Genomic DNA, 18,572 nt, shown 5'->3' with positions numbered 1-18,572 from the left:
TTAAAGAGTTTTTTGCCCCAATAGTGCTGGAAATAGCTTGATTCTTAAATCAGTTAATTACCAGTAATGAATTGACAAATCTCAGCAAAGGGTGTATGCTACCTTATCTACCTCTGAAGGACATTTGTAAAATATAGGTTTTAAAATTGACTAATCATGACGAACAAAACAAGAGATTGTATCATTATGCAATATTTTATTAAGCAAAAATAAACCATATTGTTTATACATAAATTTTATGCTCACAAATATACAAAACTAAATGCCAGTATATGTAGAAGATTAATCCCTATTGCCTTGCATGCCCTATTTCTTCGAATATCAATATCCAACATCACATTCAGGTAAACTACGAATTAAGCATTTCTAACCATGATAGTAACTATCGTGGATTTTTCGATCAGCAGAAAGCAACATGCTTAATGCACTAACACATTCTAAACATCTGTATAGGACATGCATAGAAATATCTCCATATCTACACATTATACAAAATGGACGGTAGCATTTGATAAAAGGCAAGGACCTGATTAAGCTCAATAGGAGACTGTAAAGGATATATTTTCAATAGTTTGAATTTTCCTGTTTTTACCAAAATCTTTAAGTGAAAAGAATTATTTTTTTGGCATGTTTTAAAATCGACAAAATTTATATGACATTAATTTCATTTTAAACGTACATTTTGTAGATATTTTTTCCTTAAAATGACAAAAATATCATATCCACTTAAAAATAACCTTTTTACAGTACTTGCTGCATCATGATCCCTGAATAAATATTTACAAATTAAGTATGCTTCTGTACAAAATTTGTTTTCACACAATGTGTATTTTAAAGACAAAATTACATGTATATAAGTAAATATCACAATTTGTCATATGAATGTATACAATATAAGACTGAAATGTTTTTAAAAACATTTTTTTCATTAACCATAGATACCCACAGTAATTAACACAAACACTCTCAATATTAAATTACACTTTCCCATTTCTTGTATTCAAGTATCATTCTGTTAAAATACTAGCTAAACTTGTAGTATCCACAACTTTTGTTGTTTGTAAGACAGCACATTTCATTTCAACACCCAAAGACAGTACATTTATATTTAATATGTTAATACTTGATACAAGTTTTAAAAGCAAAGTTTTATATATTGTGCTGATTTGTAAAAAAATCTTTTTTTAATAAAATGTAGACTGCATAATTGGTTTTAATCAACAAAAAAAACAAATGATTTTAACATGTCAAAATAGAAACTTTTTAATGCATGAAATATTCCCTCGGTCTTAATGCAATTCTAAAAAAAGGGTGAAAAAATCGTTTTCCTGTAAAATATGCACTCCTGTAACCAACATATCAATTTCGATCAATATAATTTATATCTTTATGATTGCTTTTATAAAGTTGTCTCCCCTGCATTCCTGTGTATTGTTTAAACCGAGGGTACTTCCTCTGTAATTTTTGTGGTGCGAAATCCTGAATACACATAGGGACTCGCTCGACTTTTAAATGTGGCAGCACTGGTCTGTCCGAAGGCTGATGGCACCTTGTAAGCATTCGCAGCGGGGTTACCTCCCCCTGAATGGAAAAAAATGTCAAGTGAAAAACTTACAACAAGTAATTTTATATTTTAAAAATCATGATTGCCCATAAATTGTACTGCCATAATGGTTTTTTATGTCTCATCTAGAATAATCATGTCTCAAAAGGTATCAATGCTCAAAGGTGAAGTATAATTTATTACAATGCAACAAAAGTTAGTGTTTTGATTTCACGGCCACCGGTCCATCACAGGTTGCCTCCCCAAAAGAGAGTGTTATAGATCGATACAGCTGGGTGACATGTCACAAATATTCAATTACTGGGGTAGGAATGATTATGGTGTTTTTAATGTCTCATAACTTACGTCTGTTGCTCCTCGGACGACTAGTCATGGTGTATTTTGGTGTCGAGTCTGCAAGACTTGGCGAATAAGCAGCAGGCCCTGGGCTAGCCTTACCTTCAACACAGAAGATTTCTCAATATATTATAGATACATGACATCGCTACTCTTCTTTTATTTTTATAAAGAAATCTAAAATAGGGACAGAGTTTACAGATTATAATACTTAATAATGATATTTTAAATATAAATTTAAATATTTTTTTTCTAATTTTTACTCATAAGGATTTTTTTTCTTTTTCTTTAAATCTTTTGTTCTCTGAATGATTTAATCACAACACATACATAATACATAATGAATAAACCTACTGTCTGGAACTTCAAAGCGCTTGCCCATAGAGAAGGAAGGTGCCTTTTTGCCTCCAGGGACTGTGTCATTCTGTTCTGCCTTGTAGGAATTAGGGGCAGGGTTTTCATCTGTTTAATAAATTAGAGTAATGAATATTACCATGACACTTTATTTCCAAAGCATTTAAGCGTAAAATTGTTATATCTTGGCCTGGTTATAATACAATAGTTGAAATAAAATATAAATACTTAAGATACATTCACCTCCAGATATAATGTTTACTGAAAAATGATGTTAAATATTATTCAAACTGATTCAGGTGTACTTTAGAGAACATGTCCGTGTGCACAACTTGTATTGGGCTCATCATTATCTTTTCAAAATAAAGGATCAACGGAAGTAGTTTGGTAAGCATGCATCAAAAAGCATTAATTTTCTTAATTTAAACAATGGATAATTCAGGACAGGTGCTTAGTTATAAATATGTAATTGTATAATTTAAGGTTAGTACATCCTTTGATCAAATGTCACTTTTCAGGTAAAATTCAACAGTTTCACCAAAACCTAAATTTTACAAATGTGTATGATACCAAACTGTACACATCATACTCTTTTATTTTGCAGAAACGTATGCTATCATACTAAAGACGAATCACTATACTGAAAATGTCCTGATGAAATACCTTTTCGGTAATTCGAGTCGTGTGACCTGTTTCTACCACAATAATATCGGCTTGAATCAAAGGGAAACGTGGCCAAGTATAATTTCGCGTATGCAAATAAAGTGTACCGGTGACGTCCGGGACCCGGTGATGTGACGTCATTAGATTATTGATGACGTCAATAACAATTGCAGCTTGGGTCAAAGTTCACCGTGTTAGCCAATCAAAATGCGTACAGAGTTTATACCACGTGTGGTATAAACAGATTGTTAATCAACGGCTGTAATGATTAACTGAGGGTCTGAGCACAGGGTATTGTGGTAGAATATGATTTAGTATACTAACAGCTTGAATGTCAATTAAGAGCGATCAACATGTGTTTAAAATTTCATTTGCAGTCCATCACTTACTTCCATGCTTCTTGATCTTTTGTCGCATAGAATATGCAGGAGAGTCATTTTTCACGAAGTTTTTGGACAAGTTATAGCTTCCTGGCCCTGGAAGTTCTCCTTCTTCTGCAATAAACCATTAGAGAATTCATAAAACATGACCCTGACGACCTAAAACGGGGGCTGGCAGACTGGGTTCCTAATTAGTGTTAGAGTACATGGTGAGGTAGGAACACTATAAAGGGTTATTGGTGATGATGATTAAGATATAGAGATCTGAGTTGGCATTGATTTTGGTGCCCATGCATTAATACTGATGACGTTATAGCAACACTATAAAGGGTTATTGGTGATGATGATTTAAGATATAGGGATCTGAGTTGGCATTGGTTTTGGTGCCCATGCATTAACACTGATGTCGTTTATTTCAGATAGAAATCAAAATAATATATGTATTTGTAGAGAAATTAGTAGACATTCGATTGAAACCTAGGTTCTATATTTTTTTTTCTTTTCTTCTTATTGAAATGTGGATTCTATACTTTTGTTGGTTTGTTTTTTTATTGAAATCTGGATTCTATAATTTTGTTGGTTTGCTTTTTTATTGATATCTTGATTCTATACTTTTGTTGGTTTGATGGTTGTTAAATTAAAATCTGGATCGAGGACTTGTAAGAAACAATGAGAATACCTTTAGAAGTGTAGTTGAGAGAGTCAGGGAATGAAGGCTTGTTACGCTGTCTATTGGTATATGTTGGGTTAGTTTTCAGATTTTTCTTTGACAGGGAGTAATCTGCTGGGCCAGGTGTCGTTGGCTCTATAACAAAAAAATCATAGAATTATTATAAATTTCATTTAAAATTCGTAATTACATGTACAGTGTATATACTTACAACATTTATAGAAAAATCCGTTAATTTATATACATGAACAAACATGTCTCTGAGCATTTTTACTTTGCACATTACAAATATAATTAGGAAGGTATAATAATTTTCAAAGGACTTAACAATTTTAGCTCGGGCTGCGAAAGTTTTCAATGTGATCCTTTTGAAAAAAAATTATTAATTCAATTGAGATTTAAGAAAATCAAGTTTCAAATTAGCACATGCAAAGTATTAGACACAATATCAGTATGTAATAATAAATTTTTCTTTGTTTTTATGGAAAATATTCAAAAGTGATTGGTCGAAAAATTCTTTTCATTCTTCTATGAAAGAAATTCCGTGAATGGCACGAAGAATGTGACGTCACAATACGACAATTGACGTTGCGTATTGATTTGAGAAAAAGAATCCCATTTAAAACCAGTAAAAGTGTACATAAAACATGTTTTGAATTAGAAAATCATTTTCAAAAATTAATTATAAGCGTTGATGTTAATTATTTTTTAGTTTCATCGGGGTATGAAACAAATTTTGTTTGCAAACTATAGCGGATTCTTACAGTTTGCAAACAAAATTTGTTTCATACCCGATGAAACCAAAAAAAATTGATATCAATGCTTAACAACATAATGTGTAGGTCCACTAAACATCATCAAAGTAAAAAAAACAAAATTAATTGCATGCAAGCCTTTATTAATAAAAACAATTTCAACCAGATGAAAACTTCAAAATGTCTCAGGGGAGATAACCAGCTCCATAAACTTGGGGTTTTAGATTGTAGTAGGAAATGGATGTATTTATGCAGCCATAGTTATATATTGCTTCATAAATAGAATATTGTAATCATAAGGAAAAACTTGATCAACATAGAAATGTTAGAAGGATGATCAATATAATTTAAGACTGCAACTAAAAATTGGAATACGAAAATTTTGTAGCTTCCAAAAGGCTCTTAGGTCATTTACTATTGCCATTTAAACTCAGATGCACTAAAAATCCAGTTCAACAAATCACAATCAGTACTTAATAAGCATACGCAAGAGCAATCAGCAAGCCTTCATCAACCCCACACGTTTTACCTCCAAATAATGAATGGAGTCGTCTGCCCTTGAGTGCTACTCCAGGCTGATTGGATTGTTTTAATTTTTCTAAACTCTTGGCATACGCTTCCTCTATTTGTGAAGGAATGTAACTTTGACGACGGGGACGCATTTTCGCAGCATCAGGTCTCCTGGAGTCCTGGTCATCTAAACGATTTACTTTAACGTACATTTCACTAGATATAAACGGTCTTTGATTTGTCTTATAAACCTTCGATTTTCCAAGTAATGCCGTTTCTATGGCACGTCTTCCCCAAAGCGGAGCAATGTTATATGCACCTGGTCCAGGGTTTGTATCTACCAACTGTGGTAGTAAGAAAACAGCATTGGTTCCCTTGGCTTCGTTGAAAGTGTGCCTTCGATCACCTTTTAACGTAATTCCTTCTTTGGGGGGTTTTTGTGGCACGGGTGCATATTTGAATGCATTTTTAGCCTCCCAAAATCCATGGTAATGTGGATTCACGTCAAGTGGATCAACATTTGGTTTGAAGGGATCAACACGGAAACCCTTTAAGCTGACAGCGAGCCCAGTTTTGCCCAGTCCTTTATTGTCCTGAAGATTATAAGTGTTCGGGCCAGGTGTAACATCCAGAACCCTTGGTACCAGAAACGTTGACCCTTTTTTGATTGGTGTATAGGTTTTCTTCCGATCTCCGGTAAGACTGACTGCGATAGATGTTCCCACTGTTGTGTGGATATTGTAGGCATTTGGTCCAGGAGTACTTTCAAATAGTCTAGGTTTAATACCTCCACAATAGGCAGATTTAGGGTCAAACGATCGCTGGGTTGATGTGTAATCTATCGACATTCTTGTAAAGTTTCAAACTTAATCTGAAACAAAATTGAAAATTATACTTTGTTCTTAATTACTGAGACAAGAATGATATCACAATATCCTACACTTACCATCAGGATCAAACCAGCGACAAGCTAAAGTAATGGGCTTCTTACTAAATCTCATAGAGTTTCTCAGGTAGTAGGTGGCAGGTGATGGGCCCTGAAATGCTACAGCACAACAACAGGTTAGTTAGCTAGGCGATGGTATAGTTATCAGGTTACAGGTCGGTCCGCAAGGAAAAACTGTTTATAGAGACCATTTCGATAAGGTGAGATATGTGCAATTTTTAAAATACAAGAGTTCCAAGATGCCATATGCTAATTTTTAAGACAACCTAATACAGTTATATTTTCATGTTAACAACACCTGTATCTATATTTAGAGACTACCTGTAATAAGAGACTACATGAAGATGGAATACAGGTGTGACACCATCATTTATTGTTATTTAAAGTGTACAAGATCTGCATCGTCAAAAAAATCCCAGCAGCGGGCTGCACATTAGTCTACACCTTTAAAGTGCTATAGCATTACGGTCCTGAAAAAAAACTGATCTCATAAATAACCCATAAAGTTGCTGCTAAAAAATTACTTAATTTGTGGCGTATAAATTATAGGGTAACTGCTTTCTGTTGATTTCAGAAGCAGAACTACAGAAGTCCTATACATACCTCCAAGGTCAAACTCCTTTGCCTTTCCAGATATAGTCACAGATGTTGCTTTACCGATGGTTGTCCCCAGATTGTAAGCTCCAGGGCCTGGACTCTCAGTAAATGTTGCTGATGGACAACAGAAAACCAATAAATAATATTTCAGTAAAAAAAACAAAAGACAAAAAAACATGAAACTCTATGACAAATTAACACAATTTAATACATGTAACAAGTTGGTACACAAACATGAATTTCTTTGAATGGGATGACAAAACCAATATTAAAATTTTTAAGAGAGTCCCTTAGAAGCTGCTTTCACTTTTTTATAGGACCAAGTGAAGTGAAGTAAAGGAATCTTTATTTATCGTCGGTACAGTTACACAAACATGGCAATACGAGTCTTAAAAAAGTCTTTTCACACAAGGAAACACAATTTTAAGTAATTGATCATTGCAATATCCAGGATAATGGTATATTTCTCATTTATAAGTGTGATATGACACACTATAGGGGAAATGTAAACTGATATGTACAGTACATTTATTATATTTAAATAACATATATCATTGAAATGTATTTACCTCTCTTGACAGACGGAGATGGTGGTAGTTTTGTTCCGAAGGAGTAAGAGGTGCCAGAAGGAGGATCCTTGATGCAGTAGTCCCCTGGGCCTAAAATATCACAACTTATCAGTATATTTTTGTACTCAATGAAGTTCTTTGTTAAGGGTATATGCTACATTACAGTAATTTACCATGTCTATCTTTTAATTCTTTACAATTGATTCCACATATTTAAAAAAAAAAAAGAGAGAACAAAACATGTCAGCCAAAGATATGTTATTCTCAAAATTCTTAAAATTTGTTCATAATTTTATAATATGGAGTTCAATATTGCCTATTTAAACCAATTAGAACAATGTTTGCGGACTCAAAAACAATAAAAGAACACAAGTGCGACCATTGATGTGTTTGTTAATGAAATGCATTGAATATAAAGGTTAGTATCTTAATACTGCAAACATTATTGTTTAGCTTCAAGATATCTGATATTACCTGGGTTTTCGGAGTAGCTGATGTTTCTGGCTGACCCAAATGACTTTTCGTGGCCACGTTTCCAATAGCCAGAATTGGGACGATAGTTCGGACCAGGAGTTTGGAACCCTAAAGAAAAAAAAAACATTCAAAAATTAACTGTAAGTTATTTTAAGTTCAAAAATTTCATCCACGTTGAGCCACTTATCAAAATGACAATTTTTTGCTGATGCACTAAAAATCTTAATTCAAGACAAAAAAGACGAATCCATGATATGTGTTGAGCATGTCTTAATTACTACATAATGACACATATAGACACATATATCTAGTTTATCACCTCTCAGCATGTAGGTAAAGTAATTCATTGTTGGGAGGCCCTTTATGTGTTTTACTGTTCGTCAGATCCTAATACACCTTAACTATAGTTGAACCTTTATTATACAGATTCAGGGCCTCAGGACTGTAGAGTTCATGCGGTCTGCAAGATATACTTGGTTGTTCAGCGGCCCCTAATGTGCTTTATTATACAGATTCAGGGCCTCAGGACTGTAGAGTTCATGTGATCAGCAAGATATACTTGGTTGTTCAGCGGCCCCTAATGTGCTTTATTATACAGATTCAGGGCCTCAGGACTGTAGAGTTCATGTGATCAGCAAGATATACTTGGTTGTTCAGCGGCCCCTAATGTGCTTTTACTATACAGATTCAGGGCCTCAGGACAGTAGATTTACCGTGTGTGTTGGTACAGGTCACACTCGGGGCCTGGAACCTAGACTTAATACACATGTGTGAATCGGCAAAGGACTTTTATTAGGTATTTGTATTTTACTGTACAGATTTAGGGCCTGTTGTGTAGACTTACCGTGCGTATCGGCAGGTTGAACTTTACTATTTGGAGGCCCTGTATATATCACAGGAGGCTGTTTGTGAGCAATGCTGTATTTGGGCCGTCTTTACCAAGTTTGTGTTCGACATTATACTTGGCCGGTCCTATTACTGTACAGCTTTTTGCAGCTGCTTCGTCAAAGAAACTCCGGCCACGACTCTTCAGTGTGGAGTTTTTCTTCTTCCAAATCAGATCTCCTGTAGTTGTATAATCAGAAGGACCGGGGAGACCTTTTCCTGCTAAAAAATCACACACAAGTAAATCAAAAGTATCAACAGGCAGTAACAAAACATTTTAAGTAACGAATATCACACAAGGTGTAAACACAAGAGAGTGTAAACACAATAGAAAAGGTAATGAGAATCAAGGAGACACCAAGGCTAAAGGGAAAACATCATGGCCTGCCTGTACTCCATGTGACACATATAACCAAATTTGAGTAAAATACATTTATGAAATATAAAATCATTGTTCAGTAGAAATACCGGTACCTGATATTTGATCTGAAACATCACAAACAATTGAAGCTGTTAAATTAAAGAACTCAAAATTTAGAAAGCAATAGGTTGATGAATATTGTTTATTGATTAAAAAGTGTTGATAATATATGTAAGAGTATACTATTATATAAAATAACACACTGGAACACATGACAAATTAGGAACACAATTTTATGACTCATGTACCTTAAACTCATAATCTATAGCACCTAATCATCTAGTCAGAAATACCTGCAGCTTACACCACTACACCAAATCCATATTCTTTTAGTTTTATTAGTACTTATATACATATACATTTTTATAAAAATTAACAAAAAAGAAGCCTGAGAGGGCAGAAAGGCCTTGCGGCAAAGTCTTGTTTTTTGTTAGTTTTTATACATTGACCTTCGCAAGGACAGATTTCTTTTTCTTTTATGCTACATTTTTATATATATATTTAGCACGAGTATTGATTAATAGTTATTATACAGTAACTACCATGAAGAACACTTTTGGTTCACGTTGAATCAGGGAGGAAGGGAATGACCTATGACCGATGGAATAAAGGGAAATGGTAAACTGTACATGCACCATAATACCGGCAGATTGGGTAATCCTCAAAGCTCCGGGAGGTGTACACCTATGTTTTAAAGGGGAAATAACTTAGATTTAAATGATGAGATGGAGTAGCGGCTAGCATCTCTTAAACAAACGGCAGGAATCATGCTGGAGTGAAGAAAAGAAGAGAGACTTACCTAAATTGTAGGTGATGTGTGAAGAAAAGAAGGAATGAAGAAAAGAAGAAAGGCTTACCTAAATTGTAGGTGATGTGTGAAGGAAAGAAGGAATGAAGCAAAAAAAGAAAGGCTTACCTAAATTGTAGGTGATGTGTGAAGCAAAGAAGGAATGAAGAAAAGAAGGCTTACCTAAATTGTAGGTGATGTGTGAAGGAAAGAAGGAATGAAGCAAAGAAGATAGGCTTACCTAAATTGTAGGTGATGTGTGAAGGAAAGAAGAAAGACTTACCTGCATATTAAGTGTAAAGGAAAGAAGACATGAAAAAAGAATAATAACTTACCTACATTATTTGAGCGGTGCTTGCCTACGATGGAATACTGTGGGGCCGACTGCCGCGTTAATCCTATGTGGGGACAGTAGTTGGCTGGTCCAGGAGCAGGGTTGCCTGTAAAGGTCAAATGAATATTTAATAATATTCAGCAAAGGTTGAATGATTGTAGATGAGGTCAAAAAGAACAACATTTGTACCCGGTCATACAAAAATACATGGTTGTAGTGAAGGTCAAATGTCGATGCAATATATCTGTATTTTACATAATTCATTAAGGATTTTAACAAATTCCTCATGAATTGCATGGTATTTGATATTCCGCCATAATCTATTCATTAAAATACTCAAAAACGAATTATTATTCCAAACAAATAAATCCTGAAATCCTCATCCTCACTGAAGCTACATGTATTGATTTTCTTGCCTAAAAATTACTTTCCTGAAATTGAGTGGAAATCAGTTGTTTTTTTTAAAAAGAACAACAGCAGTCAAAAATATGAAACTAAAATGAATACTTTTCATGTAAAGTGACTTCCTCCCTCCCCCTCTGCCCCTCAAAGCAATAACAAGGTATATATATTAATTAATTAGTACAGATCATCAAATCTGTTTTATATACGATCTCTTCAGGTGTGATAAAAAGATTACATGTATAACAGACATTATTCACAAAAGGTAAAGATGTACATCCCAAAATGATAAAAGTATCAATTATAACACATTGTACATTTAAATCAAAAATACTCACCTTACTATATACTGTATAAGTTTCAAACAGTGAAATAATAACGTAATTATCACACACCTGGACAGTATATTAAAATCTTTACCTTATATTCAACATTTAATCATATACAAAACCACATAAATGTGTAATTTAATATCTTCAAAATATACATGCCATAAATATTGGGCAGATTTTCAAAGTTTAACACATAAACATTGGTGTTGCAGAGTTATATAGGCTTAAATGTAATAACAAGTCAATATCGACATGAAACTGAACACCACAAGGTCAATATGGGTATCAAGTCAGGTAAGAGGAAAAAATTATCGGACAGGTGTATTGTTATCTGGAATAATTAATATACAGGTGAGGTAATCAATACACAGGTGAGGTAAAGATTAATTAACAATAAACTGAAATCTTATCTGATCGAACACCATTGGGTATACTAGTATACTGTTACCAGACATTTGGAAAACCGCTCAAGGGGAAACATGTATTCATCTTAATTAGTAATGATACAAGCGACATTTAATTGTCAGGTAAATGTTTCTCCTATATTTGTATCATGATTATATGGTAATTTTGGTAAAATAATATGATAAGAATCCAGAAAATGATTTATTATTGTTATAAAAAAAAAATTTCATCATTTCTTTTCTTATTTTTCTTAATGTTATTGTCAGTCTATACATTTTTGTTATTCTGATTAATATAAAAGACAGAGTTAACTAGAATTATATTAACAGGATATGTACAGGTTTTTTTTTTATTGATATCCACATACTAGTATACTACAATAAGCAAAAATGGTATTTTGAAATGTCAGTTAGAGTATGAAACAAGAGGCCACATGGGTCTATTTTTCAATATGAATTATGAAGAGGTCCAATGGATTTTTTTTTCAGTGTCAAATTATGAAAGATAATGTGCAATGAGCTGATTTTTGCAATGTAAAATTATAAATAAGAGGCCAAATGGGTCTATTTTTCATCGTTCTGCAATCGAAATTTCACAAAATAATTCTAGTTATCCAGAGGAAGTCAGCTAAATATCTTAAAGAATTTGAAACTTGTCACCTTATAAATGAAACAAGAGACCCAGTAGGCCTGTTTAGCTCACCGTCGTCTAATGCAACTTAAAGATTTATCTGGATGCTAAGGAGATTACCTCTTCATTCGAATATGAAAGTGAATTATGTGTATTCATCCACCTATGCATCAGCCCTAAATCAGGACATTATATCTTTTACTTAATTGACCCCTGTGACCTTGAAACTAGGTCAAAGTCTTTTATTTTAACAAAATTTGTACTCCTTCATCAAAGGATGATGTAGGCCAAATTTCAAGTATCTGGGCTTCTTAGCTATTTTGATGAAGTTGTTTAAAGACTTAAGCAAATTTGACCTCTGTGACCTTGAAAGTAGATCAAGGTCATTCCTTTGACCAATTTGATAGCCCTTTATCCAGATTTGTCATAGACCCAATATTAGGTCTCTGGACATATTTATCATTGAGAAGAAATAGGTCAAGGTCATTCATTTGAAATCATCTTGGAAGCTTCATCCAAGCATGCCACGGGCCCAGTATCAGGTCTCTGGGATCTTGGTCACAGGGACATAGCACGAATCACCAACTCAGGTCCATATGTATGAACCATGGGTTGGAAATGCATGCCAAGTCCCTGTACTGGTAGGTAGTAGGTACTGAGAAGAAGTTGTTTAAAGATTTTAACACATTTGACCTTTGTGACCTTGAAAGTATGTCAATATCATTCATTTGAACAAATTTGGTAACCCTTCATCGCAATAAGCTGCAGAACCAATATCAGGTTTCTGGGGCTCTTGATTATCGAGGAGAAGTTGTTTAAAAAAAGTTGACGTCGGACGGACGAACAGACAGCAGACGCCGCACTACGGCAACGCCCACTTGTCTTTGGGCAGGCGAGCTAAAATCTACTATATTCATATGTACTGTCCAATAGTTGTAACAATAAGCCGTTGTGTGCAATTAACAAAACAACAACAATAGGATTGTTCTAAACCAATGCCGCCACTCTACAGTTGAAAAATTGTTTACGGATATATCCACGATTGAAGTACATGTAAACTCTGGCTTTTTCAAAGAGAAAAAAAAATCACAGACATGCATGTTATCAGAGTCGAGACGTTTTGTTGAGAACAATCGTTCACTGAAAAAATCATACCAGACGGGAAAATGACGAACAACGCGGGAAAGTACACTTCATCTTTAATTACAACTTACCTAGCGATGTCAGCGCTTTTCCTCCTGACGGGACAATGTATTCACCCATAGCATTGCGGGCCGCTGAAATAAAAACCAACAGAATGAATAGCAAACAATAACATACTAAAACCGGGCTGTATTGAAGAAAGAATTCCTGTTTGTCTATATCGTCTTGGTTTTTGATTTGATTATTTTAGCTAAAACGTATTTTATTGCTTCTTAGAATAAGCTAAGAACATCGCCCTCTCCTTCACAACATTGTGACAACAACAATAGACATTATATGTACATTAAATACAATAAAACGAATTTGGAAATTAGGAAGGTGAAAGGATCAACAGTTTGGAAATACAGCTAGGGAAATGAAAAAATATATCTTATCGTTTGCATCAGCAAAATTATATACATGTATAGTTTATATCACTTGTGTTCATGATGTTTCAGAAAAGGTATAGTGATTAAATTGTGTTCGAATAATGTCAGGAATTGCTATAATGAAATACTTAAAAGAACAGAAAGGCAGTCCCTATGAAATAGAAGCCTGCAATCCGCTATTCATTCTGAAGGTATTAATTATATTTAAGTATATTTTATGTCAATTTCAGGCGATTCCGACGCTGTCAAAATCCACGTGGATCTGAGATTTTTTGAAGTATATTGTATGTCAATTTCAGGCGATTCCGACGCTGTCAAAATCCACGTGGATCTGAGATTTTTTTAAGTATATTGTATGTCAATTTCAGGCGATTCCGACGCTGTTAAAATCCACGTGGATCTAAGATTTTTTTATTAGAGTGTGTGTATTTGGACCTATCATAGTGTACGTAGGGTATTTTATGTGTTTATGGGGTTAGCCTAACATTTCACGCCGTACTTTGATGTTTATCCATTGATACGCCCAGACTATAACGAATCCCCGGGTCCCTGTGATATAAATTCTCACCTGCCGTCCGCCCACTTGAAACAAAGTCCATAAATCACTTCGCTGTTTATCGACATTTAAATGACTTTGTTAATGGCCGTGCTTTCTCTGTCATTATCCGCACCATAGTTTTACCGCTACTTAATGGCGTATTAATGCAAGTTGGTATTGACAAGTCTGGCCAGACATGTGCATGGGTTTTAAAGTCAATTAGCCTATTAAACTTGACCTAGTCGGTAACAATTGATCGTTAACCTAAAATGTAAAATATAGGTTGATTTTATTTCTGTTATGAAATCAAACAACAGGTACATGGGGCTTCTAATGCTTCGCTAGCCAACGCTTCTCATTACGTTACACTCCACGAACGTGTAACGTAATCAGAAGCCTTGTTTTGGCTAGCGAAGATGTCGCAAGCGATACAAATCCCCTCGCGTGCCCTGGCTGAATTATCCTGCAATCAATAGGCACTGATGACAACTCTTTCGAGTACTTGTAAACTTTACTAGTAAATAAAATATGATCAAAATCCGATTAAGGTAGCACACCACAGTAAGACAGCCTGGCCATGGGCAATTTTTTTGTTAAGCAAATAACTCCTGTATTATGATATGTATAAAAAATGAAAAAATAAATGTACACTATAATTGGTATATCCAGTATGAAGTAGTACATACAGGCTTCACATTTATTAAAACAAAAATCAATAAATTGGTTCCGGATTTTAAATATCCGGATTTTCCGAACGTGTGTTTACACAGGAAATTTAGTTTGGCCTACAGCGCAAAATGGAAGCCCACAGAAAAGGTAAGATAGCGGAAAAACTTAATTTACAACATATGTCCAAACAAGATTAATTCTGTCTTTGGGATAGAGATATTTAATTTTAAATAGGTTTCAGAAAAAAAATTGTGTAGAGAATTGTGCCATTTTGGGTCAAATATCATAATATTTTGCAATTTTTGAGAATTTTTTAAGCTGTTACCATGGTATTCACAGCTCTAAAAATCACAGAAAATATCAGTTTACTTATCCTTCAGAGCTCTATTAAAATTGCAAATGTTGTACAGATTTCAAATATATATACTTTATTAGAGGTTATATGTAAGGTTAACTGGCAATGTTTACATATCTAAAGCATGTGCCATATTTTTCAGAATTTGGCATTTTTACTGTACACTGCTACCTAAAAAGAAATCTCTAGAGCACTGACAAAGACATTCTATAAATAGTTACAGCGACCATGTCCTTGACCTTGACAGCCTGAAACACGACCTTATTCGAGGTATACTCATACCAAAACGAAGTCACTAGAGTGCTAACAGGTATTGTCTATAGATAGCAGCGCGACCTTGTCCTTGACTTTGTCAGTCTGAAACAATAACTCGTTCGATGTTTCCAATACTTGACTAATGTATGAATTTTGATTGAAATCCAGTTAAAAAACGAAGTCCCTAGATGTGCTATAAATAGCAGGTGACCTTGGCAGCCTGGACCACGAAGTTGTTCGAGGTATATTCATACATGATCAATACATGAAGTTTGGATGAAATTCTAGTAAAGAGAAAGTCGCTAGAACGCTGACAAAAAGTAAACATACAAGCACACGTACATACGGACGTACGAGCGAAACGCTATACCCCTCCCCGACTTCGTCGCGAGGGGTTATTGAACTGTGATCAATCTGAGTTATTGTAAATGTCAAGTTAACTGTGTATAACTTACAATGAAAAAATACTGAGTTAAGTTTGAAAGATAAAATCATTTTCCAACTAAAGAAACAATATTTTCGAGTTTTTCGGGATCGGGATCGGGATAGCTCAGTCGGAAGAGTATTCGGTTAATGGACTTCAGTAGAAGCCGAGGGGTGAAATAATATGTGTTTCTCAGGGATCTGATACCCCACCCTGTGTTATCGTGGATGTGTCCTAGGACAATAAGCTTCATCTCAATCAAATAGACTTGATAGCATGCGACGGTCCCTTGTATGGTGTTTACTGAGGTAGCCACCAGCTACTATATTGAAACTCCTCCCCAAAAAGACGCTGAACGTTCATGGTCGTTCTTTGGCGGATAATTTCAGAATCAAACAAGCAGACAAGGAATCAAACCATCGCGTATAATTACCCTTTCTGTTTCAACATAAAAAGTGTGTTGGCTGGATAAAGAAACCAATACAAACGTCTGAATTTTCATTATAACGAGAACCTACCATATGTGTCAGTGTCTGAGAATTCCTCGTTATGACTATCTGAGAATGAGTGATATTTACACAAAATACAGTGTCAGAACGACGTCAACGTTGTAACAGGAAGAAAATCCTTCGTCAATAGAACATAAACGGTGTGTCAAAACTGAGGTAAACGGTGTGTCAAAACTGAGGTAAACGGTGTGTCAAAACTGAGGTAAACGCTGTTGTCAGCAGTCCTGTATAGACGACCTGCCGATGTTGTGTCAATCGCGCGTCATCATTGTGTCAACATAACAATGTTGTATCGACGGCGCATCGATGATGTCAATTGCGTCAACACAGCCCCATTGCTATGTCAATGTTGCGCGTCAACATTGTGTCAACATTGTGTTATCAACAGTCCTGTATAGAAGACCTGCCGATATTGTGTCAATCACGCGTCAACATGCCTACAATGTTGTATCGACGGCGCATCGATGATGTCAATTGTGTTAACATAGCACCAATGTTATGTCAATCGCGGGTCAACATTCATGATTGTGTCAACATAACTCGATTTTTAGATAACAAATCCTCACTGTGTCAAAAGAGCGACATTGTTCTCATTAGAATTTCGATAACTGTTTGCAGAGCGCCGTTTTTGTCGAGAACTTCTTCACAAATTGGACACATTTTCGGATTTGAGTCTTATTTGAAAATTGACAGATACGTTTCGGGTGGTGGGCGTAAATATTGTCAGAAAAAAGGCAAGCAATTTAGCTAAACGATAATATATATGTGCATGTAGTTTAAAACGGCGCTTACAGATTCGGTGTTTATATATAAATCAATACGACCGACAAAGTCAAAAACGCTTGTTACGTGTACTTATGGGATCATTACAGGTCTCAATAAAATTGTCATTTAAAATCCTTCGGGGTTTATAGGTCTGTGTTATATATCGTGACCGGTGTTACGTCTTCATAAAGCTCTTAACATCTTATCAAACCACAATTTACTACATTTTCTTGAGTGAGTCTGACGAATATACAAACACTTAAACATATTTCAACAGTTTACCTAATACACTTGTGATTTTAATAATAAAATCATGTGAGTAAAACATATGTATAAATTTGATACTCTTATCTTAAAAAATAATTCTTCAGTGGTTTCGTTGATCTGCCTTTTTTCCCTTTTTTTCCTTCTTATTAATTTGAACAAACTAAATGATAAGTGTATTGTTGTGCATAAAACGTAAAGGGAGTTAGATTATACGTTGTGAAGAACCATGTAGTTTATATTTTTCGGCATTCGGATTTTATTTCTGTATTTTTTGTTTGTACATCGTGACGCCTCAATGTATACGATTCTACTGTATGATTTGTTTTTTTCTCTTTTTTTTTCTTCAGAATTACAATAGATCTATATCCTTTATAATAATATCTGTAGATATACAGTATGCCATCTATATAATACATGTAGATACTATATATAATTCGCTATTGTAATCATTCAAATAACTACATCGACTATTCAACAGTCTAGATATAATTGTATGTACGTTCAGACACACTTGATTGGGTAGAGATTCTCATTTGTTTGGTATAAATATTTATAACCATTAACTTAATTAAGAAACATATAGAGCGGCTCCGGGTCCGGATGATCACATCACAATAATCCAGTGTTCTCTCAACTGAGAGAACCGTGTCATCAGTACTCTTATATACAAGTAAGATCAAAAATCCCCGTAATATCCATTTGGAGTTATCCATTTACTCCTGTTTTAAATCATGATCGTGTGCGCAGACAGTGGACTGATGTCTCTGGTGCAAGAATGAAGTTTCATTTATGACTTTAGATTTTCGATTACAAATGATTACGGATTTATGTTTGCGTTGATCAATCATTCATTAAATTTAACTGGCTGTGTTTTAAAGAGTAACTTGGCATTGGATAATGAAAGGAGCTAAAAAAGACAAAGTCGAATGATCCGTAAAAAATATCAAAATTGGGATTACAAGATTAGATACAATTTGTTTTAGGCAATGCAACATTAAAGATATTAGTTGTAACTTACGTATTTTTTTCGTTTTCTCTTCATTTTCAGATCGAGTATGCACATTCCATTGTCGGTCTTCAATAATCGGAACAGCAACCCTAGCGTTTTGTGTTTTCACCATTGTTTACATCAAAATCGCGGGAGATCTAAACACAACATCTTTCCAACATGTACGTTTCTAGCTGGTGAACCCGGATGGTAACTA

General features: G+C 34.6%; 1 protein-coding gene across 1 annotated transcript; it reads right to left on the bottom strand.

Moving 5' to 3' along the window:
* Positions 1–179: 179 nt before the first annotated feature.
* Positions 180–18,572, bottom strand: LOC117330654 (outer dense fiber protein 3-like). The gene is made up of 13 exons (XM_033889088.1): positions 18,386–18,572; positions 13,229–13,291; positions 10,247–10,351; positions 8,663–8,925; positions 7,819–7,926; positions 7,345–7,434; positions 6,782–6,889; positions 6,179–6,277; positions 3,977–4,102; positions 3,307–3,411; positions 2,255–2,362; positions 1,910–2,002; positions 180–1,581 (listed from the first exon to the last, which is right to left on the bottom strand). The coding sequence occupies exons 8-13, from the start codon at positions 6,231–6,233 to the stop codon at positions 1,436–1,438; spliced, it is 633 nt and encodes a 210-aa protein (XP_033744979.1). The 5' UTR covers positions 6,234–6,277; positions 6,782–6,889; positions 7,345–7,434; positions 7,819–7,926; positions 8,663–8,925; positions 10,247–10,351; positions 13,229–13,291; positions 18,386–18,572; the 3' UTR covers positions 180–1,435.

Source organism: Pecten maximus, chromosome 7, assembly GCF_902652985.1.
Source record: "Pecten maximus chromosome 7, xPecMax1.1, whole genome shotgun sequence".
Classification (NCBI taxonomy): domain Eukaryota; kingdom Metazoa; phylum Mollusca; class Bivalvia; order Pectinida; family Pectinidae; genus Pecten; species Pecten maximus.
The sequence above is the reverse complement of the archived record's forward strand: the minus strand, read 5'-3'. Positions and strand labels throughout refer to the sequence as shown.